Genomic DNA, 20,908 nt, shown 5'->3' with positions numbered 1-20,908 from the left:
AGATGCACGGAGGGCCGGAGAGTTGAGCGTAGGTTCCTGATATCTCCATTTCAGAAACACAAGAATCTACTACTAGGCTAAAGGACAGCTTCAGCCACAAGAAGCCACACTTTGACCTGGCTGCTGGAGGATAAAACCCAAAACAGACCTAATGTCTGTTGCTAAGGTTTGACCAGCAATGCCCCGCAGAGGCATCTAGCAGCTGTGGCTGGGGACAGAGGCATACTTTGCCCTTGTCTCTCCATGGAAGTGGTGTAGTGTCAATGAGAAGTTCACTACACTTGAGGAATTTCCGCTTAGTTTAGCAAAAAATCTCCAACAGCTGGTCACCAAATGAGGAAAAGTTGATCCCAGAAATTTTGAAGCTTGCAAAGTTATGAGCAATTAACTGAAACTAGAGGTTATAGAGCTGTTGGGTAGCCAGTGTTGTGATTGGTGAGTGTATGCAGAGAGTTGTTTTCCTAAGACTTCTCAAGATTTTCTAGCACCTTCTCCAGCTTTGTCTCTCTGTCTCCTCAACTTCGCTTTAACAGCTGTGCACCATTTCATTGTTGCTTTTATGGATTTCTACACATTGTGTGTTCACCCTTTTTAATTTTCTATTTCTAACGAGTATATAAAGATTAGTAAAGCAGTCCACTCCAACTGAAGGCAGGTTTGGCCTCAGATAACGTTGAATTAAAATACTCTAGGGGCGAGCATAGCATAAATGAATAGACTTGTAAGCTTGATCCGGCAGTAAGATTTGGTAGCGTCCCACATGAGATGCCACTTCAGTTGGTAGCTGATCTGATAATAAGCTCTTTCCAGTGACATCCCTGAGTGGACCTCGTAGTGCCCTTGCTATGGGAACACTAAGAACGAGAAATGAGAGATAGGAGGCAGGAGACCCAAGAAGTTTCACTTCCAGCTCTGCCATTGACTGCCTGTGGGTGACGTGGCAGAAACTACTTAAATTCTCTGTGCAGAAACTACTTTCTTCCATTAAATGGGAATAATACCGACCACTGAAAGTTGATCCAAGATGTAGTTCATTGGTGAAATGAAATACCTGGAGGCCCTTAAGTAAAAGGTGCATTTCCTGATGTTCCTGTCATGCTCTCCTCAGTTATTATGTATTGAAACAAGCTGATATGTTAGTGATCTTGCTGTACCAATCTTGATGCCCTATTTAGTATTTCTTATTTTGTTCCTCCTCTTTTTGCTGTGGTGCCTGTGATGATCCTGCAGTTCTGGACCCCTTGTCAGACTTGATAAATAGCTTTTGCTCTCTTTTACAGCCAACACCAGCAGAAAACCTATTGATTTTTATTTATTCTGATGGTGCTGCAGCGGTCTTGTCATCTCCTATCAGTATGTCGTTCATCCTCTCCTCCATTAACCAACCATTAAAACAAAACAGAGCACAAAAATTAAAGAAGAGAGCACAGCATAATGTAGCATTTTCCTAAATAACCTGCAAAGTGGAGTTTGTGTTGAGGCATTTTCTTTCAAATGAAGGGAGACACAAAGCAGAACTTGCGATAACATGGCAGAATAGTGCAGGAAAATCCTCCAGTGTCAGTCTCAGGCATGTAGATCTTCCAAGTCCCAGTAGGACATAAGATCTGACAGACCAACCATTGAGGTTTCCTTGATTTGCTCTTACTCTGCCTGTGCACCTTGGTCAGAGGCATTTTGGATGGGTCTCTGGAAATTGCTGTTGTTACTGAACAAAGCAAGTGGGCTCACTTGCGACAAAGCAAATCACTAATGTGATCGCTAAGCTGATATATGAAATGTGCATATCCTTGAGCCACAAGTCAGTGTCTGGTTGAGTTGCTCACTTTGGTTAAGTTATGCCCGTGAATAGCAGGGCCCCACTGTGAAGTGATGGAAACAAATCCTCTCCCAAGCATCTTCCTGATGCTCCACTCTCTTCTTGGTTTTAATTAGGGAATTGAAATCTGATACAGAAGCAATTCTTATGTCAGGGATGTATCCTTTTTTCCTTCTCCTTCCTGTATATTTCATCCCATTCGTGGCACAAGAGGCCCAACACGACTTCTGCATACTATGTGTGAACAGTAAAGTCTCCAGCGTGTCTGTCTACAGTGAGTATGATCCAGCCTTCTACTCTATAGTTTGGGTGCTAATAATAAGGCAAATAGTAATAGGGAATACTGAGGACCACATCTAACTAGAGGAACGTGACTCTGATGCCTTTGAAGAGTGCAAACATCCCCATGCACTGTGTGTACGCAGAATCAGAAACTAATTGTTGTTATGTGCCAAATAGCATATTGGCAGGATTTATACAGCAAAGCCCTTGGCATCATGAAAACCCTAACCCCAAATGCTCTTCTTTGGCAGAAAGCAAGAAATTTGGACTCTGGGCTACTCTTGCTATTAGATAACTGGCAGATCAAATATTTACAGGGACCATATTGTTTAGATTTTTCTTCATCCTGTTACTCTCAGCCAATCTGAACACAGAGCATCTGGGGTTTGTTTACCCACCAAGAACTGAATCTCAGGCAGGTTATGCAGCTTTTATGTTCTGACTGGCAAATGAAAATGTATAGGAAGTTGCTGATACCCAAGACGGTGCAGATCAACATGTCTGTTTCTGAGCTGGTTTTCAAAGTTTTGTATAGTTCACCTCCCCCAACCCAACTCTATTTTTCTTGACAATTGAACAAAGTGTTTAAAATGTTAAGGGACTTGAGAATGTTTCAGTCTGTGGTCTTTTTAGTTAGCAATCTTGGACTAATTTATGGCCCTCAGGGGAATAAAAACCCAAACCCAGGATTCCTGAGTAGATATCCCCCGTAGCTTTCATATGCAAATAATTGTCTCCTTGATACAACTCTGTCCTATCACACTAACGATAAATCAAATCCATGTGTTGCCCCTCCTCCTCCCCCCCCCCCCCCCCCCAATTTTCCTGGTTAGATTTACTAATAAAAATATCTTGTGGATAGAAATGAATTGCAATGGTATTTTGAAAGGCTGGTGGAATGGGGAAAGCTCAGAGGTGCTGTGAGATGCCCTGGCCAGGCATACGTGCCCCTGCCATCTCTGCCAGCTGTTGGAAAGCAATAGTAACCAGCTGGGTGGTTGCAGGTCTGGTGATGTGATGAAGAATAAAAGAGAAAATAAGGCAATAAAAGGAAAATCTGAAATGATCACCATCTGTTTAGGAAGCATCATACCTGTTAAAATATGGGTTTTCATTTTGTTCTCCTTAGCTAGTTCAGTTCATTGGAGGGGTTGGACCCAGAGTTTATAAAGCATTTCACCCTGATTCATTCTGTTGAACAGAAATGCGTTAATTTTGTTGAACCATTTGAGAAGAAGCTCACTGCAGGGGACCTTCTTTAGAAAGTCGAAAGGGGAAGAAAACTGCCACGTAACGTGGTGTTCACCTCCTAAACACATACCAGCTACTTTTACCGAATACTAATCTGGCTTCAGAATTGTCTTGTGAGACTGTGGCAAAGCCCAAATCAATCCGGCTTTGAACTGAAATAGCGACAACCTGCTCTGTCCCATGTAGGTACGGGACCTCGAGAGCAGCTAGACACATTCTTGACTCAGACTTCTGCCTTTGGAAAACATGTTGGATGCTCCCACGTTGGCCTTTTGACTGCGTATAGTCTTGCCCATGTGTTAGGATGGCAGTGTGCCTGTGCACAGAGTGTTATGCCAGTTTCACAGAGACAGAAGTGCCAAGCAAAATGGACTTGGCTGGGCAGGCTGCATAGCTTTCGGAGTGTGCTGAGAGGCTGCAGTAAGTCTTTTTTGGTAACAAGAGTGGCAGAGGAGTAGGACAAGTCTGTTCTCATGTTTGTTGACATCTGTATGCTGAAGGAGGTTGTTCAGGAAGGAAAGGCAGGTTTCTGTGTGTATGTCTGCTGATGCTTGGCATAATTGTTGAGGCAAAACTGTGGTATTAAATTGTAGGCTATAAGGATCTCTCCGCAGTCTATACTGAGAAAAAGCCATAGCAGATAATGCCTTTAGGGTCACGGCTGGATTGTTGCTACACCCTTCCTCTGCTGCCCTAGCAGGTGTGCAGGTGTAATCAAGGCAAGTGTCTGATGCCTCTCATATGTAAAAAGTTAAAGAGAAAGAGACTTTAATGAGTTCTTGATGGTTGCCTGTGTCATTCTTTCCATGAAGCACTAAAGAGGAGACTATTGCATTATTAGCTATAGCCAGGTTGTGGGTAAGTCTGCCTGACCATCAAGTGTCAGTGACTGGAAGAACCATTAGCTGAATAAATTCATGTGAATGTCCATTTAATGGCATCACCGCTCCAGAATCACCTTTCCTCAGGTAGCAATAGAAGTTTGCCCTCAGCAACTTGCAGTGGTATACATGGTGCTTTTCTAATGTACGTGTTTTTTATGGTTTGACGAACCCACAAAAATTTATTGTCATTTAGACAATTATTCTATCGCCTGATGACTCCTCCCCGCCCGGGAAGGGGAATCAGGGAAAAAACAAGGAAACCCAAGGACTGAAATATAAACAGATTTAATAGAATAAGACTAGATAACTAACATTAATAACACTAAAGAACCAATATTGATACCGATACCAATATAAAATATACAACAATTATACTCAGCCAACTCTATCAGCAGGAAGCTGTGCACTCCCAGCAGTGGGCAGCAAATGTCGGACACTGTGAGCGCTACGGCTTCGGGAGGAAGGGAAGGCCTCGGGGGTCCAGCACCGGGGCAAGAAGTTTTGAGTATTGCAGCTGTGATAGGAGAGAGAGAACTCCTCAGCAAGCTTTCTAATTTATATTGAATGTGACGTTCATGGTATGAAATAATCCTGTTGGGCAGCTTGAGTTGAGTGCCTGGATCTCGCTCCTCTTTGTCCCTGCACCTGTCCAGCTCAAAGACTATGAGTCCTTGAAACCCGCACACCATAGCTGGCTATAAAGTAAATATTTTCACAAATTCACACACTAGAGTCTTCTAAAAGTACAGTTTTCCCAAGCATTAGAAGAGACTTTACTGAAAAATAAAATTACTGAAAGAGAAAATAGTCCTGTGTCGCTCAAACCAGGACCATGTTAATCCCTCAGACTGAGGGACAGCAGGATGGAAACGCTGGGCCTCTGATGCTAATATCTTTACAGGACTTTGGGACTGTGGAAAATATTATTCCTTCTGCCCTGGAGTGTATGTAATCTAGATGTAATGTACTGTAAATATGGATAAATGATCAGTTGGAACAGGGAATGATTAAAAAGAGAGGGGGATGTCTTTGCTTGATAGCTCTTGCACAGGTGTGCAAGAAGAAAAGATCAGGTAAGTGACAGGGCCTCTCGTGTTTAAGCCCAGAGCTGGAGGAGGGCATCCCTGTAATGTGTAGGTTTGGTTTTAGCAGACATTTCATCTTAGCGGTGCAAAAGTGCCCAACCACACCTGCAGAGGATCCTGAGAGCTCCCTCCCATGTACTGGATAAAACTAATTTAGAATAATTGATTTTTATTTTTTTTTTTTAACATTTTAATGTTTTTCACAATACAATGTGTTCCTTTCTAGATGACACCGCTAATAAACCAGGCCTGTGACGTCCTGCTGTGTAACTTGAAAGTCTATGCAGATTCTGGCAAAGCTTTTGACATCCAGAGGTATGTTCAACATGCCAGAAATTAGTAGCAGATTTAAAAAAAAAAAAGTCAATAGCAGCAGTTATTCTAAATATGTGCTTACTGTATAAAAGAAGATTTTTTTTTCCTCCCTTGTTTTTATAAGTGGAGATCATAGTTTAATAGAGGATGTGTCTGATAGATGCCTTTTCTTCCTGGGGGCAGCCATTGCATACTTGAAAAGTAATTTTGGAAAACCATCTAATGTATTTCTAGCTGTTGTTTAATGAAGTTTTAACAGCTGGAAGCAGAAAGGAAAGCTGCATCGGTCCCTGTCCAGTCTGCTCTCTACAGTCTGCCAGTAATGTACAAATATGGGAACTGATCTAGTATCAAATCCCTCTAGCCCATCACCTTCTTGCTTTTTTTATATGAGGTTTTTTGAGCACTTAATCATTCTTACCACATTCCTCCTAACCCCCTCTAATGGCACGCTAGCCTCTTGTGAGACGATGGGATCAGTACTCCAGATGAGAACGCACCATTGATTTATAAAACGACACTAATATTTTCCATACTGTGCTTTCTCCCATTTGTTATGCATTTAGTACCCTATTATCTTTTTTTTTTTTTGTGTCGCTCTATCGTCAGAGGTCTTCACTGAACTGTTCACAACACTATCTAGCCCCTTCTTTGAGAAGATGCATTTCTTCTAGGACCCTGTATGGTATATGAGTAGTTCAAATGCATTCTTTCTAATAGGCGCTATTTTGCATAAACTTCATTTGCTAGGTTGGTCAGTGGCCTCTGAAGTTCTTCGTGATTTTCCTCAAACTGGAGCAGTGCAAATAATTTCATTTTATGTAAAGAAATAGATATTTAGCCACAATTCATCCATCTATTTTCAAGTACATATGTGTGTGCAAGCATATGTGTATGCACAGAGATCTCTTTATTAAATATCTGAAGAGATGCTATGAAACCTTGAGATACATTACACTTAGTCCAGTGCTCTGATGAAAATTGACCTTTTGAGTCCTTCCAGGCTTTTCCCTTTTTTCCATTAGTCCTTTTTCTTTGCCTGGTCTTTTAGCTATTGATCCGTGATAGGGTTTCACCTCTCAAGAGGCGCTTCGGAAAAGACCTTTTCAGAGTATAAATGGATGATGTTGACCATCTCAGAGTATGATCTTCCAGTTGTTTTATCATACCACCATTTCAGCAGGTTTGACATATGTAAGTGTGATTCTCATTGCACTGCAGAATTCCCAGAATTTGCTTGGGAGATGTTGTTTTTTTGGATGTAAATACCCTATCTGCAACCTCCTGTCGACTTCTACATTAGTTGTCTTTAGCCATTTTGTGTTTCACCAACAACTCAAAATTTAGTTTTTAATCTTTTTCAGTGCCTTGGAGAGGTAGATGACTGAGTGCTTCTGAAATTATTGTTTTATTGCAGTGCCCCCTCTTTTAACATTTCAACTTCTAATAAAGCTTTTTTTGTGTGTGTGTAAGAGTGGAAAACTCAAAGACATGACTTAGCTTTTCAGTACTGTTGTTATCTTCCAAATCTGCTCTGGTGTCATCAGAATGACAGTGCCCAGAGATCACAATATTTATACAGGTTGTACTGGGCCTTATCCTGTCGTTCTCTTTAATACATACTCACTCAGGTTAAAACACCAGAGAATTTGATATTAGCCTTTTGTAAGGGAACACAGAGAACAGTCATTGCAAACTTGACCACAGATCAGAAGAATCAAATTTCTAGGATATTTCACATTCTCAGTCCATTTATCTCAAAACTAAATATAGCTGCTAATGCCCAGTAGAAATAAAGATGGTGAGACAACTGGGTAGATGGTCAGATATGCAGGGAGAGATTCAGTAAGTTCTGAAGTTTCTATATCATGGTCCATGGATCATTTATAGTTCTCAAAGCATTTGCTGCTCCTCTGTGGAGATACAGATTTCACGTGGTGTCAGTTCCTCTTGTTTTTGACCATGATTTTACATTACAAAAGAAGACAAAGGAAATCCTTAATAGGAAATTTTACTTAAGCACTTCTTGTCACTGAGAGTTTAGACTAGGATGGTAGTAGATGTGGTTTCTGCAGTTTAAAGTGAGAAAGGAATGATCTCTTATTAGGTTGCATACTAAGAAAATGCTTGTGAATCTCTGACTTGTTGCATTTGATTTCTAGGTAATAACAAATGAAATTGTTTATTTTTTATAAATTTTTAGTGGAATTATTGAGCTATATGAAAATATATTCGCTTTGTAGACAAAGAGAAGGTGATCATTATTAAGCACCAGCATTTGTCAGAATGGTGTAAACATCTCTTATTGGCAAAGCTCAAATCTAAAAGCAAAAAGAAAATCAGAGGCAAAAATTAATGTTATGTGATGTTTGTAGAAGCAAGGTATTAATGGATATGTAATTTGTAGCTAATGATTTATCATTCTTCAACTCAATGCAGGTCTTACAACTGCTTTACCTTGGATGTCGTTGGTAGCGTAGCTTTTGGTACTGAGGTGGATTCTCAGAAGAATCCTGATGACCCCTTTGTTAAGAATTGCAGAACATTCTTTGAAATGTCTTTGTTTAAGCCCCTCCTCATTCTAATCCGTAAGTATAGTCTACCTTTGTCTATTTCTTTATGGTAATTTTCTGAAAGTCATTCTCAAATTGCAAAACATGCTGAAGCAGGAAGATGTATAGCAGACTTTACTTCAGAGGTGTTCAGAATGCAACCTACAGGCCAAGCATACCCTTGAGATTTCCACCATATGCTCTACAGCTCTTGTCACCATTAATGCAACTTTCTCCAGAAACTGAGAGTCTGGGAAGGCAATGCTCCAGGTTGATCTGAGGGGAAGGTTTCTGAGACTTGTAGTTTCTATGGTATCTCTTTTAATACACTTCTGCATTAAAACAGAGTAACTGCTCTTCAGAGCCTGAGAATAAAGTTTTTGTGCGCTTGGTTTCCTTGGTAGAGATTGAAATCCCATCCATAAACAACAGTGGGTTAGTAACCCACTAAAGGAAAGAGGTGAAGAAATAGAAGCAGATAGTATAAGTCCTCCAAATTTTTATTTGAATAGCAGCAGCAGCCTGGTTGATGGCTATAAAGGATAAAGATGTTAAATGCTAGCGAAGGCTGTTATTAATAGAACACATTTTTTTTTCTGGTGAATAGATAGGGAATGCAAGAATGGGGTGTAAAGCCATTTAGTTCTCAGGCATGAAAGCTAAGGCTTCACAGTGTCAGTGGCATTCTTAATGCAAGGGTAGTGAGAATTGTAGCTGAGGAAGCCACAGCGTAATCAAGGTTGTTGAGGTTTTACCGTCTTGCTATGTAGACCTGCTCACAGTCGTGTCAGGTGGCACAGTGGCAAAGTTTCCTGTGCCCATCTGATCCTGCTGGCATTACAGATTGCGCCTGTACTAGCAGTACATAAGCTGTTTCCTTCTGGAGTTGTGTATCCAAAATGTCCTGGGGTTAATGTTTAACCTGATTGCAAAGTGTGATTTGTGACTGATTTCTGAAGGGACAGAAATATGCTCCTATATGTCTAAAACCATGTCCTTCATTAAAGAAAGTTTCTGTAGGCGTTGGTTTCCTTGGTCAATCTCTTTCTACTGGTGCATTATGTGGTCTGAATTTCCACACCGTGTTGCCCTGTTGGCAGCACAGGGCTGATGTGACTAACAAATGACTGATTTGTTAGTCTTAAGCTCTTCATAAGTTAACCAGGGGTTTATTAAGATGCAAGACTTCACTCAGGTTTCTAGTTCCTGACTATAAAGGCCATGGGCTGGAGATCATCCTTGTGATAACATCCCACTTCCAGAATCTGTGGCCTGTTTAGAGATGCAAAATAAAATGGCAAACCAATATCCTAATATTGGAGAACTGACTACTACGCAATTTCATGGATCATTGCCATAAGCTGCCAGGCTAGTTCAAGATCCCCCACCTTCTGTATGTAAGTGTTTGAGCAGGCAGGGAAAATAATTCTCCCCTTTGTTGTGGTGGCTCTGTGACACCAAGAAGCTGAACTGAAATCCTGAAGCATTGTGGAAGCAAGCTTGGAGGGCATGTGTCTGGCAGGGAAGTCCCAGCAAACATGGAATTTCTAAAAGGAAATCCTTTATCAGCATATGGGTGTGGAAGTAGACGAAGAGGGAGAGAGAAAGAGGAAAAACCAGGTCTCACAGAAGTAATGCATCCTATTTGACGAGTTTTATAATATTAATGAAAGGAGGGGGATCTTATATGCTTTTACAGTCTGATTCTGTGTTTTCCTCTTTAAAATCTCTTACAGTTTCTTTCCCATTCATAATGATCCCATTGCTCCGGATTTTGCCCAACAAGAAACAAAAGGAATTGAATGGATTTTTTATCCAAACCATAAAAAATGCAATTGTCTTTAGAGACCAGCAAGATGCAGCTGAGGTAAGGCCATTTCTGTGATAAATATATGGATAATCAAATGTTTTGAGGAAGAAAAACTGTAAGTGGCATAAGCCTCAGTTGAAAAAGGTAACTCAGTCTGTTCAAACATTCAAAGCAATTTAGTGAAGATTTTATTCATTTTTAGCTTTAGGTACCATCGACCAGGGTTGGTGTTGATGCAGTATCGTTAACATATTACAAGAAAGACTGTTTCTCTTAGTGTTTCTGTTCAAATAAGGATGCAGAAAATGTTACATCTGGGATGACTTTCCAACCCAGTTTCTAGACGGAGAAGGAAGAATTCACCTTGTAGAATTTTTTCTCGTCTTAAAGTCAGGTGATTTGTCTATACTACTTTTCCTTAATGGCTGGAGAAAGGGGAGCCCCACTGAGTGTTTCAACCCAGTCATTACCTAGGAGCTGAGGTGGGTTTTGTGTAGTCCTGTGACGGTTCCTACTGCTTTGGAAAATGCAAAGAACCTGAGTGTCTGGTTAAGAGCAGACACTTGATATTGAGATGGCTAAAGAGAAAGGTACTAAATTCTACCTGAAGAATGCAAAATAATGGGTATGCATTATTAGCAAATCATTTGTTATCTATGTATTTCTCATCTGGACATAAAGCATTTCTGGGTTTTTTTATTTTGTTTCAATCACTGTTCTTTTATGAAGCATCTGAAAGCACACAAATTTTCATTAAAGTCTCTCTATTTTTGATATAAAAAGCATTTAGAACGTAGGCATGTGCTTCATTTCTGTGATGAAAAAGTTCTTTAGGTCTACTTGTCCTTTTGGACCATTGTTTGCTGCAGGCTGTACGTAGTATCCTTAAAAATAAGTTAACCACTTAATTATGGATGTGTAGTGAGAAACAAAGAACGTCCATGAGAATTCCATTTTAAAGGTAATTGTGACTAGTTTTGCATAGCAATTTACATTAAACACGCTACAACATACACATTAAGAAGCTGTTGATATTGTAAGGGATGTTTCTTACCACTTTGAGATGAAGAGCAATTCTGATGGTGTAACAGCACAGGTGAAAATGGACCTCCTCAGCTTTTTCTCACGCCTTAGCCCCAGAGCTGTCACCTTTCAGGAAAAAAAATGGATTTTAGTTTACCCTACTTTACATCCAGGACACATTTAAAAGTCAAATTGATTTTCAAAGATATTGATGCTCTTTGCTGGGTTGCGTGTTCTGCTCTTTTTCTTTGACTTTTTCTGCAGTGCAATCTCCTTCTTTACATCCAAAAGGCTGTAAGCCCCACTGACCGGCCACAAACAATTCATGATTCATAAACATGTTTCCTGCCCCAAGCGGAGCGCTGGAGGAATATTTTCTAACAGGGATGGTGTATACAAGCTGCTGCACAGATCCAGTGTGAGCTTTTAATGGCGTACTGGTGTGACTTTATGTATGGACACTTTTGAATCAAAGATTTATACTGAAGGGGTCTGCATGAAAAGTCTATTCTGCGTATCACTTATAAAAGGGTAAAAGGGATGATGAAACAATTTAATGTGGATTAAAAGTATGTATTAACTTTTGTTAATACATGTTAAAAATGTTATTAACTACTATATTAACTACTGACTAAGTTAAAAAAATGTATTAACTACTCTTAATAAAATGCAATGTATTTCTGTGTCAGTAGCACTGAGGGCATCAATCATGGGCTAAATCCTTCACTATAATTGAGACGGGCTCTCCCTCAAACTGCAGACTAAGATAAAGCACAGCAGGTGGGTATGGTTAGGAGAAAACACAAAGGAAAGCAAGGTGGTAGTGACAAGACCAAGAGGCAGCGTTCTCTGCATAGGCAGCCTGTTTGCAGGTTTCAGTGGTTGATGGAGCAGAGGTTATATTGGAACCTTAAAAGGTTATATTGGAAGGGATGTTGGGAGATGCTGTAAGAGATAACACATGGCAGTAGCTGCCCGGTATCAGGGCAGCGTGGAGGGAAGTACAAGGTCCATGTTTGCCTTAGCAGTGTATGCACAAGTCCATGACTGGCTGTGGTCCCGCCTGCTCCTGGACTTTTGCCTAGTTTGCAAAATTGGCATATGAGGGTGTATTAAGTCCCCTTTGCAGTTCAGAATCATTAGCATGGCTTTCAAAAGCAACTGGAAAGTTTGGAGTTTCTTTTTTCCCCCTTTTCGCTGCCTGTCTCTTTATGCACTCTTAGAATTTTGACTATTTTAGGTTGATGGCACACGAGTCTTGTTACAAGTATAGGCAACTTAATAATTTGACAGGAACATAAAAATGGTATGTGAAACAGATCAAAATGCAGCTGTGTCCAATTTAATGCAGAATTGTAATCTGTAGATATTAGGTATCCCAGATAGCCTTGCACTGAAGGAGAATTATGTCCTGTGTTCTAGGTCTTGAATGATGAAATGTACCCACTGAAGTCAGTCAGAGTTTTGGCTCTGAATTTTAATGGGGCCAAGATATACCCAGTAGCTACTGGTTCTTTGTGCTAATAATGGGAGCTATAAGCAAAGTCTTCTGGTCTCCCTTTGCTGCATTAGGCCAATGGGTATTCCTAAATTTGCCACATTCCTAGATGTTACATTGTGTGCATCTTTCACTCTTCATTGATTTTACCACCATTAAAAATGCCTTTGTTTTTTTTCTTTGGGGGGGGGGGGGGAAGGAAAAAAAAAAGCCTTTACAGCAAACTGTAAAACAATGAAAAGCTCCATGAAAGTGGTTCAGCTGAAGCTTGTCTTCCTCTCATCTGCAGCTAATGTGAACGAAGAATAAAGAAAGGCCAAAAAAACAATGTGACAAGCAAAGTCAGCCTGTTATCATCCCTGTTCTATCAGTAAATGAAACAATGGTTCTGAATGCCTAAAGATAATCCCACGGGCAGATAGTAATTTTACAGCCAGGTTTAGATCTAATAACACGCTTGCAGCTTATATGAGATCTGTGATGTCACTTTCTCTCATCGCATCGGTTGGTGCTGCAGATGTCATTTTAATTATATATTGTCTTTCTTTGGTCAGTCAAATAATTTCAGTCCTGGATATTCCACTCATTTGGCTTATGTACAAAAACATTTAGTGGTCATACTTTAGAAATTTTAATATATTACATTTATTCATGGATTCAAATTATCGTAAAATGCTTTCCCCACTATTTACAGAAGAGCAAATTCACCCTGCTCAGAAGAAACAGCACAAATTTAATGCACCACTTAACACCTACTTTGAAGACTCCAGCAGGATTTAAATGTTCAAATACCTTATCCTGATTATCTGCCCAGGTTTAAATTTTTCCCTTAGGCAAAATGTTTCCAGAATCAGGGCAGATAGACTGTTTGTTTACTTCAATAAATGATAGTTTGATAGATTTTCATTTAATAATCTGATATGCAAATCATTAGTCATGTAAGAGTTGTTTTTCTGGCATGTTATAGCTCAGTTCTTAACCTACCAGTCTGTTTTAAATGATGATATCTAGATGAAGGAGTCTTTCATGGTGCTCAACTAAACTAAGGGTTGAAACTAAGCCCCCTCAGCAGATGAAAGGCCAGAATTTCATTTGTAATCCATAGTAGTAGTAACAATTGGAATGTAACAATTTAAGGATATTGCAAAACATTATTTTTGGAAAATCACAACTGATCTGTGGGAAAATCCAGTTTTCAAAATATGCCCTTTAACAAGGAGAATTGGAGAGTTCATAGAGGCTGCAACATATTCTTCTGACGTCTCCTGATTTTTCCAGTCAGACTATCTGCTGTGAATGCATAATTCAACCCATCCATACCAGGCAGGTAGTGACCTGCTGATGTTTCTGATGATGCCCAGCTGTTTCTTGGTGGTGTCAAGCCAATTTGAAATGAGGGGGTGACAAAGCACAGAGAAGTATCACCAGAACTGTATTCATTGGCATCTCGGTTGGTAGTTTAGTCAATCTGGCTGGAGACCTATGGAATACCTGAATGCTTTTAGTGTAAGTGCAGAGCAGACGCAAGGAGCAATGGGAGAAGAGTGTGAAGGCTTTGCTGCTGAGAACCATGCTGCCCATGAGCCAGGTGGTGTAAAGCCACAAAGAAGCTGTACGGTGCTGTCAGTCCTGGTGATGATACGCCCTCCTGTGAATTGATAAGGCCCTGGGATGCTCTGTGGACCTTCTGTGCTGGGTCTAGATGAAACGAGGTTTTCCTCTGATCAGCAATGGCTGGTGAACAATTGCAACCCCCTCCAGTTTTCCCCACTTCTCGCCCTCATTCCTACCAGTCCTTTCCCTGATCCCTGGTAAGTACATTCACTGGCTCTGCTGACCGCTGGCTGCCTGCACGCCCAGGCAGTGATTTCTGGTGTGTGGAAATCCTTTGGTTTTCCAGCATCAGCCATAGGACCCTAAAAAGGTTGGGAAACTAAATTTTAAGGAAGTGTGAAACTAAGCTGTTTAGATGCTTGCAAAGGGGAGAGAGCTGCCCTTTCACTCCTGGGTAGCAAGAGTAATAGTACTATAAGGAAGCGGTATCTTTTAATATCTTTCTGGGAAATGATGGCCTGGTTAAAGCTTTAATCTCTGCAACACTGATTCCCAGGGAAAAACGTGCAATGAGCTCCCCTAAACGCTTTACCTAAGGGGAAGAGGGACATGTGTGTATGTACCTGCATTCTAGAGGATAAGGGACAATCTGAAAACCTAATTACTGTGGCACTCTGTTCTTCTCTCTTCCTTCCCCAGCAGTTCCCTGGAGTTTTTCCTTTTCATGAACTAATGAACTATTTTATTCAAGAGCTGCTTGAAATGAGTTGAGCAGAGGTAATCCTTCTGAAAAAGTCTGATCCTCTCCTTGTCAAGGGAAAACTATACAATTACTAAGAAAACTTAGTTAAAAATTTGCTAAATACTGTGTACATTCCAGGAGCTATGTGTGTGTTTGAACTGTGGAAATGCAGTACAGATGTTAAAAAGTAAATATTTTCCTAAGGAAACAGCAGATGGGGGGATTAGACATCTTCTAATAGTGTGCAGTTTTCCTGCCTTTGTAGAAAACCAAGCAAAACTTGTTTATATTTGAGAGAAGAAGGTGTCCATTTAAGGATACGTACTATATGGCAATATTAAATAATCAATTTTTATTGATTTATCAAGTCAGTAAAACAAAGGATCAGTCTGGTCCTTTTGTTTTTCTAAGTCTGTGGGAGGGATGCTACAATTCTGTTCCGCTGGGCTGTTCTTACAGTTTGATCATGTCATTATCCACTGCCTTTGTCGGGAGGAAATGTGAAGTGGGCTTTCCAGAAGGTTAAAGAGTGTCTTAAAGATATAGAGGGAATTTCTGCTAAATATGGGATTTGAACCCAAATAATAAACCTGTATCTCTGCTGTTTTAAGCAAAAGTTTATAATTTCTCTACTACACGTTAAAAATCTTAGGAACATTAAATCTGGTGTCTGTGCTTGGTCAGCACACAGTGATTCTAAGAGGAAAAGAAAGTGGCATTATGTTAAAAGGCATTTTAGTTATTCACCTTCTTTTAAAAATCAAGCCATGACTGCTTGCTTTAAAATTGTATTCCTTCCCACATTTGAAGAAAAATCCTTTTTTTTTTTCTTAAAGATTTAATGAATTTTATAACTTCCTCAGAATTTCTTAAATGGGTGTTTAAACATAGCAAGGCCTCAAAACCTCAAATGGAAATGAGCTCAAAATCCCTATTACTTTTGGTCACCAGTTGAAATTTCTTGATCAGTCTGTTGTTATCTTTCCAACGATGAATTGCAGGCCCAGGAAATGTGATCTTTTTGGTTTCAAGCCTGGGCTGAAATGTCTGGCTGAGTTGCTTTCATCATGAAATGCAGTTCTGCAGTCTCTCTGCTCAAAAGAGATCAAGGACAGAATAAGTAACGAGAGCAGTGACTTTCTCACCTCCCCGAGGCGTGTTGATGGAGAATCAGGGAGAGTTTTGCATTACTGCTGCATCTGTCCCAGTTTTGCAGCCCAGCACACCTGTGAGCCCAGTGCTTTAGGAGCACTGCAGTCGCAAGAAGATGGCAAATGTCTGCTTGGTTACCTGCTGCCAGCAAACACGTGCCAGGTCTGCTTGCTATCGCTCACCCTTTGCTCTTATCAAACAGTTTCTACTGCCTCCTCAGTTATGGATCAGAGTGCTTTATGGATCCTAGACAAGGAACAGGCAGATGTGTACCGTATCGTGTATATATATTCTTTGCCCCACTCCAGCAAACCTTGCAGCAACCGTAACAAAATAATCTTGGCATCTGGGACTCTTTATCCAGTGCCTCCATCTCTCCCCACTCCCTTTTAGTCTTTTTCAACCACCACTGTGTATCTTCATTTCTTCTTCAGGGGGTGACAGGAGCGGTGTCCCTGTCTCATATTTCACATTTCCCACCTCAGCTACGATCTGGGGTCCAAACTGCCATCATGCACCTGAGCAGTCTCATTGACTTCTTGGAGCACTGCTCACTTGCTGCAGTTTGCAAGAACATAGACTTGTACCAAAGGACAGAAATGAACTCAAAGGACCAGGGTGTTCATATTGATTAAGCTGGTGAAGTTTTTGGGTATCCAGAGTTGCCAAGAATGATCTTGCAGACAGTAACTGGGAAAATGTGAGTATCTATGCAGGAAAAAGCTAACCTCTCTTTCTAAGAGATGTCTGGTGGAGCTCCTTCAGAAGGCCTTCCAATGGTATTTTTACCCCTTTCTGGGCAGAACAGGGGAGGTTCAAATGCTCCCTGTAGCAGCATTAATCCGCAGGAAGTCATTAGGCCAACAGGATGCCTTCAGAGTTACAGGGAGGAAGGGCTTAAATGCCTCTGTCCATGAGGTCTTCATGTATTTTTCTCCTGTTTTCACCAGCCGGTGGGGGAACTGAAGATGGACATTTGGCTTTGCTGATCTACAGCGTATGAGAAACACCTTTGAATTGAGAAGGGTGGGATTTTTTAGTGTTGAAAAAAGGCTTTTTCATCCAGAGTAAAAATAAATAAACCCACATGCTCAGTTAGTAATGTCAAGGGTTTTAGTGACTTTTTAAAATTGTGTTTATATGGTAAAATCAGTCACTTAAAATATTGTTTATCAAAAATCCAGGCCAAAAGATAGCTTAAGGACTCTTTCAAATAATGTTTGCAGTAAAATTTCTCTGAAAAACTGGAGGAGGAAAGAATTAAAAGGCAAACCTGTCTTTTTCAAAGAAACTGCCCCATCCTTGAAGGGGAGATCAAAAGTCCTTTTTGGTTTGTGGTTTTTTTTTGGCCAGCTCTGTGTACACCTCCCTCTAGATGCTGGCTGTCGTGGTTATACCCTTTTTTTCCTGGGTTTGATACTGAAGGGGCAAGGGTGGTCACAGCTCTGTTTTATGCTTCCATAAGAATAAGAAGAGCAAGAGCTCATTGTGCGTTGAAGCTGGTATCCAGCAAACACTGGGTCTGTGCCGCTGAGCTTTGTGGTGGGTTGACCAGCACAGGTGGAAAAAGGGAGGATGAGGAAGCCAAAAAGAAGGTAGTTTTTCCTTATAAGAGCCTGGGGTCTCTTCCTTCTCCTCTGTAAACTAGACCTGGCCCACCCTGTAATGAATTTTTTGCTTTACCCTCCCTTGTGATGGCAAGGGGACCCTGTGCTTGTTATCCGGAGAGAAGTTCAAACATTGAAAATCCTGTTTATGCCTGTGGTAATTCCCTGTAGGCAATCACGTCAGTGCTGGCCACTTGTCCCAGCCTGATCCTGTGCTAGTAATGAGTATTCGCAGCATGCATTTCAATGTCTGATTAAATCTTTCTGAAAGGCCATCTGTTTGAGGAGGATGTGGCATAGGCTTTAATACTTTTTATACCTAGTACTCGATACTGCTGTTTCATGACCTTAGACGTAAAGTTTGTCCCCTGGTTAGTTAGCATCTCTCCTGATACTCCGATCAGAGAAAATAATTGGATCAAGGCTGTTGCAACCTGTTGGGTCACTGTGTGTCTTTGGGGAAATTTTCCCAGATATTGGGTCACAGAAGTTACACAGATCCAGCAAGACTTTGCTATGTCCAGGGCTGAGAAAACAGTATCTGTTTTCTGGGAAGGGAGTAAAGCATCTCCAGCTGCCTTTCTTTTATAGGACTCGGGGCAGAATCTGATGTAGTCATATATCTGTTGATATACGCCAAATCAGTAAGTAATCTGGCCTTTCTGTTGCATGTTCTCATCTGTGCAAAATACGCAGCCTAAGCAATGTTACATCTGTCTTGCAGGGTCATTTTCCTATAAGATTCGAAGCAGTTTCCCTTTACAATTCCCTCAGCATAAAGTAAATCTTCTCCAACGTGTCTTTTCCCGCTTCCTGTCATTTGTTTTTCCTCCATGGCACAGTCTCAGTATTCATCTCTTTGGCTGAAAGGAAAAAAAATGTCATCCTGAAGTTGTGCACATTCCCCTTCTTTTGTAACTTCTCTCTCTTACAGTTCCTCGTCTCTTCTGTACATTACCCTTGTGGTCTGTCCCTCCCAAGTTTCTCAGAAGATCCTACTTTAGATCACTGAAAGCCCTTCCTTTTTCCTGTTTAATCAGTGATCTGGTCTTCATCCAACGTGTGGGGTTTTCAAATCAGCAAATAAAGGGAATCTTGCCATAAAATGAAATCATCTGGAGATAAATTTTCTGCATAACAGGGTGGTGACCTTTAATGCCAAGGTGGGATATAAGGTTTACATAGCCTTATTTTTTTTCACTTACTCGTGATCTAAATCTGCAAGAGATCGGTTGACCGGGACCGGGATTTTATGTGTTTATTTTACCTTGCCATCGAGACCAATAGCATGTTTTGGGTACTTTCGCTCTACAAACAGGCTTTCTTCTGACATGTATAGCTAGAGCGTAGCTTCTAAATTCATAATTTAGAGAAAAAAATCACAGATTTACTGACCTAATTACAATAACAGAGCTTTCCCTTTCTCTGTCAGTTTTAATATTTTCAGTTTTGTCTTGTCTTTCATATTTCATCCTTTTTTTTTCCTTTTATCTGTTCACCGTCCTTCCTCACGGAGTCGCTCCCAGAACTAGGAGGGGAGTAGTCGTAGCACTTGTGGCATTAGTGGGTGATTTTCAAATTTTTCTCTGTTAGTCTCTCTGCGTCTCTATTTGCCTACAGTGACCTCTCTCAGCCCCACACACTGCCTTCTTTTAGCAATACAGTATGACCTTTTCTGAAGCAGTTATGAAAAAGCCGTTCCGTGATATTTCATTCTGGTTCAACCATCTTGTCCATCTGTTGGCATGTTTTGATCTCTGGAGGTTTTTCCCTTGATCTGTCTCAACTGTTGGTATCTACTTTGCGCTCCTTTGATATTTCTCCTTTTTCTCTTGTGTCTGCTTACCTTAGCAGATCCATACTCCTACTTAGAAGAGACACCGACAGCCCACCTTGCCAACAGGAGAACCATTTATGTGGCCAGCATTTGGATGCCAAGTGCATGAAGTTGCTTTTCTTTTGATTCCTGTGGCAAGTCAGTCTGACCATCTCAATGCACAGAGGTGACCAGCTTTCTTTGCCGGGGCAATTCTTTTCTTGCCACCATGCCCAGGCTGCCCTGGGGGTTGCCTCCACGCTGCCCCCAGCCTGGTGGAGACCCCATCCGCTTTACTAGACCCCATCCGCTCATGACTGTATCTGGATTTTGAGGATATTTTAACATTAGAGTAACTTATTATGGAAAACGACAGATTGTCTGTCACTGGAAACCTTGAGGAGAGGCTTTCTAAAACGTGCCCTTGATGTCAGCTGGCTGCGAGGCAGGAATCCCTGCATGGCGTTCCTCCGTCTGCCTTTTGCTAAAGAGCAGCCTGAACGATTGTCGCGATTCCTCTCCCTCCCTGAAAATCTGCCTAGGAAATCCTGCGTCTGCGGCAGTCAATGGCAGCTTTCATAACCCGTGACTGTGCAGGGCTTTCTCCACTTTCTTCGCAGCGACTACCCTTCGTTCTTCCTTCCCGCTGGGATAAGCAAGCTGTATCTAAGAGAGACAGAGAGCAGAGGGGAGCCAAGCACCTCCTTTCTCTCTTCAACAGAAATGTACACTTTTTAATAATGTAATCTCAATTAAAAACATACCAATTAAAATGGGCTTTTTAGTTGGTCTCTGGGGAGAGGGAACCATAATTCACATTAAAATGTAAAGCTTCAGAAGCAGGGAGAGCTAGGTGCATTGCAAGTGCCCAAATATTCAGCGATTTTAATTACAATGGAAACTTGATAAATTGCTTTGTGCTGCAATCCATTATTAACAGCTTAATGAATATCACTGCTGCCTGTTTTAAACTGCTCCACGGTGAAAATTGTTGTCAGTGTTTCAGTGGTGAACTCTAATTTTTAGCACATTTGCAACTTAGCCCCTTAAAAAGGGGAAGAGGGTGAAAGTCTGCAGGCTTTGGGTCTGGGTAAGTTCTGCTGGCTGCGGCATCCCGAGAGAGAGACGGGAGGAAAGATGGAGCTTTTGTGTTTCACCAGTACTGGGACTGGCCAGGGGTTCAATCCACTCCTTGCACAGTTTAAGGGCGATGTCCCAGCTGTTCTTTGGGCACGCAAAGGGCCGTTCTGCCAGCTGAGGGGTCACCGGAGCACGGGGCTACCTTTACACGAGCTCTGTCTCCTCACAGCACCCATTCGGCTGAAGGGGTGTTTGGGGCATCTGCTCAGGAGTAAAGGGGAGCAATAGTGTCATAGCCCACGATCAAGCATGCTGACAAGCTTATTTTAGGGTGAGCAAAGTGCAAGTTGGTTTGAATTTTCTAAGTTTTAGCTAGGAATGGAATTAGGCAAGTCCTTTTGGAGCTCTGAAATTTAAACTGTGATTGTGCTCGGCTTT

General features: G+C 41.2%; 1 protein-coding gene across 4 annotated transcripts in view; it reads left to right on the top strand.

Annotated features, from left to right (window-relative positions):
* Positions 1 to 20,908, top strand: part of TBXAS1 (thromboxane A synthase 1) — a 245,277-nt gene that overhangs the window by 144,853 nt on the left and 79,516 nt on the right. For all 4 annotated transcript variants that reach the window (XM_074581949.1, XM_074581960.1, XM_074581970.1 and 1 more), the window contains 3 exons: positions 5,548 to 5,636; positions 8,076 to 8,224; positions 9,925 to 10,055. In XM_074581949.1, the coding sequence (XP_074438050.1) occupies positions 5,548 to 5,636; positions 8,076 to 8,224; positions 9,925 to 10,055 (369 nt within the window). The remainder of the gene's footprint in view (positions 1 to 5,547; positions 5,637 to 8,075; positions 8,225 to 9,924; positions 10,056 to 20,908) is intronic.

This window comes from Larus michahellis, chromosome 1 (genome assembly GCF_964199755.1).
Source record: "Larus michahellis chromosome 1, bLarMic1.1, whole genome shotgun sequence".
Lineage (NCBI taxonomy): Eukaryota > Metazoa > Chordata > Aves > Charadriiformes > Laridae > Larus > Larus michahellis.
Note: the sequence above shows the minus strand (reverse complement) of the source record. Positions and strands in the feature narration are given on the sequence as shown.